The 6,931-nt window shown below is 39.3% G+C and overlaps 2 protein-coding genes across 7 annotated transcripts; one reads left to right on the top strand and one right to left on the bottom strand.

Moving 5' to 3' along the window:
* The first annotated feature begins 1,404 nt into the window (after positions 1–1,404).
* LOC112249999 (protein CEBPZOS) lies at positions 1,405–4,117 on the top strand. 2 transcript variants are annotated; one of them, XM_024419787.2, is made up of 5 exons: positions 1,405–1,510; positions 1,717–1,834; positions 1,921–1,965; positions 2,388–2,469; positions 2,596–4,117. In XM_024419787.2, the coding sequence occupies exons 2-4, from the start codon at positions 1,717–1,719 to the stop codon at positions 2,465–2,467; spliced, it is 243 nt and encodes an 80-aa protein (XP_024275555.1). In that variant the 5' UTR covers positions 1,405–1,510; the 3' UTR covers positions 2,468–2,469; positions 2,596–4,117. The 2 variants fall into 2 exon arrangements, with proteins under 2 accessions (XP_024275555.1, XP_024275556.1); XM_024419788.1 differs by lacking the exon at positions 1,405–1,510 and having other exon boundaries at positions 1,517–1,834.
* LOC112249998 (CCAAT/enhancer-binding protein zeta) lies at positions 2,097–6,927 on the bottom strand. Of its 5 annotated transcripts, none has more exons than XR_002953469.2 (7): positions 6,575–6,920; positions 4,931–5,065; positions 4,759–4,809; positions 4,559–4,645; positions 4,409–4,463; positions 4,222–4,303; positions 2,097–2,654 (listed from the first exon to the last, which is right to left on the bottom strand). XR_002953469.2 is itself a non-coding variant. In XM_024419786.2 (7 exons), exons 1-6 carry the CDS (start codon positions 6,758–6,760, stop codon positions 4,249–4,251), a joined length of 375 nt encoding a protein of 124 aa, XP_024275554.1. In that variant the 5' UTR covers positions 6,761–6,927; the 3' UTR covers positions 2,097–2,654; positions 4,222–4,248. The 5 variants fall into 5 exon arrangements, 3 of the variants coding, with proteins under 3 accessions (XP_024275554.1, XP_024275553.1, XP_024275552.1); XM_024419786.2 differs by having other exon boundaries at positions 4,759–4,779; positions 6,739–6,927; XM_024419785.2 differs by having other exon boundaries at positions 2,097–2,670; positions 6,739–6,926.
* Positions 6,928–6,931: the final 4 nt, after the last annotated feature.

The raw sequence follows: 6,931 nt of genomic DNA, 5'->3' as shown, positions 1-6,931 counted from the left end.
GTCATGATCACTGCAACACAAAAATACACTAAATAGCGTGCATTTAGCAAACTATTTAATCACATTTTGGGTGTATATTTTAAATACAATTCCCATGACCACTGGTCTATAAAACAGGTTGCATTTTTGTCCTGAGGAGGATTCACCTGCAGACAAAGTCAAGTCAAAGATAACTAACAACTGCCCTATTCTATGGTGGTCAACCGGTCTATATGTTGATATTGTCTACATGAGCAAGACCAAAGCATTCTTTGACCGTATGGTTATAGATTGCCTTCTAAACATTTTGGTCCCACTTTAAACAAAGTACAATTTATAAAGGCTTTATATAGCATACGTAAAGGCTTCATAAGCACTACAGAACTGCGTCACAAATAATCTATAAGCGTATGTCATTGTCAAATGTGACATAATGCACTATGTACAGATAACTGCCAAAATAAAGGAAACACCAACATAAAGTGTCTTAATAGGGCGTTGGGCCACCACGGGACAGAACAGCTTCAATGCACCTTGGCATAGATTCTACAAGCGTCTGGAACTCTATCGGAGGGATGTGAAACCATTCTTCGATGAGAAATTCTTTAATTTGGTGTTTTGTTGATGGTGGTGGAAAACGCTGTCACACGCGCCGCTTCAGAATCGCCAATAAGTGTTCAATTGGTCTGAGATCTAGTGACTGAGACACACCCTTTAAACCCCATATGCTCCTATGAGACCGCTCTTTCAATAACTTACTGAAATCTCCTTTTCTAGCCATGCATGGTAGCCAAAATAATGGGGAACTGGGCATTTTTATACATGACTCTAAGCATGATGGGATGTTAATTGCTTAATTAGAAACCATACCTGTGTGGAAGTATCTGCTTTCAATACACTTTGTACAACATTTACTGAAGTGTTCCCTTTATTTTGGCAGTTACATGTACATAGTGCATTATGTCACATTTGGCAATTCATCCTACAGTGGAAATGTAATGTCACTCTTTATACACTATTTATAGAGTTTGACATAAGCTTCCAGATGATTTGTGAAGCATTTATGTAGTGCTAATAAAGGCTTCATGTATGCTATATAAAGCCTTTCTTTATAAGTTGTACTTTGTTTGAAGTGGGACCAACATTTAATTTAATAGTGCATAATACTAAACAGACATAATAAACGCATAAGGCATTCATATTTAGAAGCATATAGATTAATATATCTGTGAGTGCAGCTGCCTGTAGGTCGTCTCTCACCTTTCTTGTGAAAGAAGAATAGACTAAATATTACATAAGTATGTTCTGTGTATATTGAATTGAACCCCCCCAACCATTCATGTTAATTTTAAGAACCAAATTAAACAATGTATTATCCCTGCCTGTTATCTTGAGTACAGTGACCCCTTGTGGTGTGTTCTCGCAGTACCAGGGAGCAGTGCTAGGAGAAATGCTTTTCATACCGCCCTGAATGTCTCACCTGCGTTTCCGTACTGCACTCAGGAAGTAAAATTATACAAGGACATGTGAGGTAGGTTGGTATCATATACCAATATAGCATAGTTCATTTGTAATACATCGTGCATTTAATGTTTTATGATATTTGTACTAAAAAGTCTGAGTTGTCAGTGCGTACTCGCCTTCTCTGGTGAGATGAATAGCTGTCTGCGAATTTAGATTGAATGCATTGCGGACTCCATTGAAAGTGAACTTTACCCAAGCCTCCGTCTTTCCTAGATGGCCCCCAAACCTTTAGCACCGTTAGCAAGGAGACTGTTCAAAGGAGTAGTACTACTTGAAGTTGCAGGTGTGCTAGGTGCTTATGGTCTTTTTTACAAGATGAACACAAGTCAAGGTATTATTTACATTTTATATAGAAAGGACGTCATGGACTCTACCTTGGGCTATGTACACCTTTGTAACAAAATGTTCTGTTTTTAGATTTCAGGAACAGAATGAACAACATGCTTCCCTCTGTCCTGGAAGGTAAGGGCTGTAGACAGTTCAAAACACACACAAACTAGGAATTGGTCCTCAATTCCAAGCTGCACAGCAATGAAATCAGCCGATATTATTACACTTTTCCCCCCAGTTACAATTACTGCAAACCAGACATCTCCTAGTATACTGTTTTCATTTTGTATTTCTTGTATAAACATATACAAAATACAATACAGAGTTAAAATAGCTATACAGAGAATACATCATTTCACAGGTATTTAGTAGTTTCTCCAATGATTGGCAGTACAACCTGGAACTGGCAACAGGGTTAGATTGAGGCAATACACCGGTGTATTCATTAGTGGAAACAGTTGCAAAACATTTTGCTACAGTGGGCATGTTGCCCACTGAACCATCATGTGATTAAATGTGTTGAATGCTGAGAGACACTATCACTCTCTTTCCAGTTTATTACAAGTCCAACGAATATGCTGGAGTTTATGGGATTCGAGAGAAAGACCTTGAAGATTGGTCCAAGAAGGAATAGAGGTGTGTGAAAACAAACATAAGTAATCTTAGGTCCAGAAAGTATTACTTCTTCTTGAAAGTATTTTTGCCAGCCCTTGGTTTGCCAAACTGTTTCTTCTTGTTAAACATGGCCTTCTTCTTCATTAGGGTCTTGATGTCTCGGACCCAGTCGTCTCTCTGGGCTTCCCACTTGAGCTGCCTGACGCCTGGAGGAAGAGAAGACTGAAGAGCAAAAACCAGACTGCATCCTCTACTAAAGTTAGGTCATCATCTGTATTCAACAACCTGCTCCATATGAAATGTGCCCGGTGGTTATCGTCTTAGGGTTACCTTTAGATCAGTGGTTATCCATCCTGGTCCCGGGGACCCAAAAACATTTGGTTTTGCCCTAGCACTACACACCGGAATCAAAGCCTGATGATTTGAATCAGGTGTGTAGCGCTAAGGCAAAAACTAAAATGTGCACCCCTTTTGGGTCCCCAGGACCAGGATGGAGAACCACTGCTTTAGAGCCATCATGCTTGAGAGAATAGCCTATTCTGTGCAACGTTAAAAGGACTACTAGAGTATGACTGGGTGTGCTATAGGGGGTTAATCGGTTAGCCACTGAAAATACATTTGACCTGTCATGCTCATCAATCTATAGGTTAACCTGCATTATTTGGTGGAATTAAATTGGCGTGTGTGTATTTTTATTAGTCGTCATGCATCTTATTTATCACACACACCCTAGTTTGAGGAGTGGAATGACCCATCACCTGTCAGACAGTGCAAGAGCAGGTCCTCAAAAAGCTAGTACTGGAGTGAAACATGCTTTTGTATGCCCAGCCATTGTGCAGAAAATAATTCTAAATGCAGTTGTGTGTTAATGGTTTTGATGGCCACGATTAAAAAGAGCTGCCAGGTTTATTTCTTATTAAAGTGCATAGGCTATCATGTCACTCACTACTTTACATGTGAGCTTGAGGCAGTAATTGTTTGAAACCCACAACTTTTACTTTACTTCAAATAAGGAGGAAGGTCTTACCTTCAAAGTAGCCTAGCCAAATTCTGACCATAGAAATGTGAAGGCAATTATTTTATAGAATTACCCAGAATTTCTGTTCTATTGGTTTCATATCAACTTTGTCGTTGTCCAGAAGCCAAAGGCACAATCCGAGTCATATTAGCAGCCCATCCTAGTTGTTGCTATTAGATTCCCCCTTTAAGTTTCTTAAAGGAGAGTTTCATATGGAACCCCTTGCAATAGAGTGGTGCTGTTTAGAGTGGTATTTTCCGGCAAATTGCATTTTGACAAATGTCTGAAAATCACATTTTAATTATCTGCTTCATTACAACAGGTGCATGGTCAATAATAGGCTATAGCCTTTTGACTGTAAGACGATAGACTTGCTATTGTTGCATGGTTTCATTAAGCACTTAATGAAACATGTCTGTTTCTTGTATGCATGCATAGTATTTTCTATTGGTCACGTAATTTTACTGTCTAGAAAAAATGTAACAGTTTGTTGACCAGTTAATGAGGGTTGGTTAATCGGCAACAAAATTGCCCGAAATGTGCTTCCCTAGTATGCTCTAAACTCCTGTGAAGATACTGACTCTCTCCATGGGGGATATACTGTGGTTTTCCGCTAGTATCTAGCCAACTAAATAAAGTAATTTATACGAATTGGCCCAGGTCTGTTTTTTCTGTTAGGTGGCACTAACTGTGGTACACAATAGGACAAGGATATATTCAATAGGTTGACTGACTGTATTGAAGCCAAGGTTTACCTGCTTTGTCTTTGTTGGCCATAGCATTCATGCCAATGTTGTCAAACTTAGAACCAGCATTTTCATCCAACATATACACAAACTGTAAAAAAAAACACATTTAGTTTCATACAATAAACTAACTCTTCAACAAACGGATAGACATCAGCACACCAACTTAACATTGTGAGAAATATGATCATCTCACCTCTTCAGCAGATGCCAACATGGCTGTTTCCTCCTTTCCTTTCCTGGTTTGGAACCTACAATGACAGAATGAACATGTCAGATAAGATTCTACACTCCTGAATGAGATTCGGAGCAGTTGAACAGTACAAACAGAGGCCCAGTTACTAACCTAAAGAACCACTGAAGTCAAGATCCTCTGATGCCTTCCTCTTTTTAGAACCTGGCCTTGTGTGTGGAACCTCCATCTCATCTGAATCTTGAAGGGAAGCCAATGTATTTGATAAGAATCAACCTTTTTATACATTAATAACATTCACAATTAAGGATGCTATTTTGAAATGTATTTTTAAGTTAATTCAATCTGCTTACCAGTGTTATCAAGTTCTGGAACTAAAAGACAAATTAGAGTCAAGTGTGAACCTGTAGTGGAGGTATAGGTTAGTGGGATTTTCTACCATATTGTTAAACCAGTCATTTCATTTCAAAATAGTGAAGGGAAGTGAGCAAGTGCACACTTTGGGAGGAAGGAGAGAAATAATACCTTCCTCATCATCCTCTCCAATGCTGTCCATGAAGGCCCCTCCCTCCTCCCCAAGTTCATCTCCAAAGTCCTCCTCATCCAAACTGCCTAGGGACACCTTCTCATCCAGATCACCAGCCAAGTCATCATCCAGGTCTGAATCAGTAAGCCAAGGTAAGTTGCTAGCTAGCATTAAACTTATTTTATAAAAAACAATCAATCAATCATAATCACTAGTTAACTACACATGGTTGATGATATTACTATTTTATCTAGCGTGTCCTGTGTTGCATATAATCGATGCGGTGCGTATTCGTGAAAAAGGACTGTCCTTGCTCCAATGTGTACCTAACCATAAACATCAATGCCTTTCTTAAAATCAATACACAGAAGTATATATTTTTAAACCTGCATATTTAGCTAAAATAATCCAGGTTAGCAGCAATATTAACCAGGTGAAATTGTGTCACTTCTCTTGTGTTCATTGCACGCAAAGTCAGGGTATATGCAACAGTTTGGGCTGCCTAATTTGCCAGAATTTTATGTAATTATGACATAACATTGAAGGTTGTGCAATGTAACAGGAATATTTAGACTTATGGATGCCACCCGTTAGATGAAATAAGCAACGGTTCCGTATTTCACTGAAAGAATAAATGTCTTGTTTTCGAGATGATAGTTTCCATATTCTTCCATATTAATGACCTAAGGATCGTATTTGTGTGTGTTATGTTATAATTAAGTCTATGATTTGATAGAGCAGTCTGACTGAGTGATGGTAGGCACCAGCAGGCTCGTAAGCATTCATTCAAACAGCACTTTCGTGCGTTTTGCCAGCAGCTCTTTGCTGTGCTTCAAGCATTGCGCTGTTTATGACTTCAAGCCCACCAACTCCCAAGATTAGGCTGGTGTAACGATGTGATGTGAAATGGCTAGCTAGTTAGCAGGGTGCGCGCTAATAGCGTTTCAAACGTCACTCGCTGTGAGACTTGGAGTAGTTGGTCCCCTTGCTCTGCATGGTAACGCTGCTTCGAGGGTGGCTGTTGTCGATGTGTTCCTGGTTCGAGCCCAGGTAGTGGCGAGGAGAGGGACGGAAGCTATACTGTTACACTGGCAACACTAAAGCGCCTATAAGAACATCCAATAGTCAAAGGTATATGAAATATAAATGGTAGAGAAAGAAATGAGAAATGGTCCTATAATAACTACAACCTCAAACTTGTTACCTGGGAATATTGAAGACTCATGTTAAAAGGAACCACCAGCTTTCATATGTTCTCATGTTCTGAGCAAGGAACTTAAACCTTAGCTTTCTTACATGGCACACATTGCACTTTTACTTTCTTCTCCAAAACTTTGTTTTTGCATTATTTAAACCAAACTGAACCCTTATTTTATACTTATATATTCTCATCCCATACCTTTACTAGATTGTGTGTATTACGTTTTGTTGTGGAATTGTTAGATATGACCTGTTAGATACTACTGCACTGTCGGATTTAGAAGCATAAGCATTTCGCTACACTCGCAATAACATCTGCTAACCATGTGTAAGTGACCAATCAAATTAGATTTGATTTAGAAGTCGCAGTTGTGGTTTACTGCGAAGGTTAGCAGGAGGTTAATTTTGTAACGTTAGTTGGCTTGCTAGCCTCAGATACTTACTCGGGTTCCACCCAAACGCAAAACCTCGTCCAAATTAAATTCGTCGTTCGGTTGAGGACTATCACCATACACGTTCTCTTTTTCCTCATCCTCTCCTTCATCGTTGTCATTTTCAAACTCGTCCTTCACATGAACATAATTTGTTTTGGCTACTGCCGCCTTACGTTCTTTTGCTTTCGGTGCCATGCTGACAGCGTCATGTAGAAATACGACAGGACCTGGAAGAACAATGTACGGTAACTGCCTGTTGAAAGAAAATCCTTGTGATGTCTATACTCTAAAACGGCATACTTATATTTGTAAGAAATGTCCGGGTTCTATTTGGATTTGTATGTATCGAACAGGACAGTTTGACCA

This window comes from Oncorhynchus tshawytscha, linkage group LG05, assembly GCF_018296145.1.
Source record: "Oncorhynchus tshawytscha isolate Ot180627B linkage group LG05, Otsh_v2.0, whole genome shotgun sequence".
NCBI classification, from domain to species: Eukaryota; Metazoa; Chordata; class Actinopteri; order Salmoniformes; family Salmonidae; genus Oncorhynchus; species Oncorhynchus tshawytscha.
The sequence above is the reverse complement of the archived record's forward strand: the minus strand, read 5'-3'. Positions and strand labels throughout refer to the sequence as shown.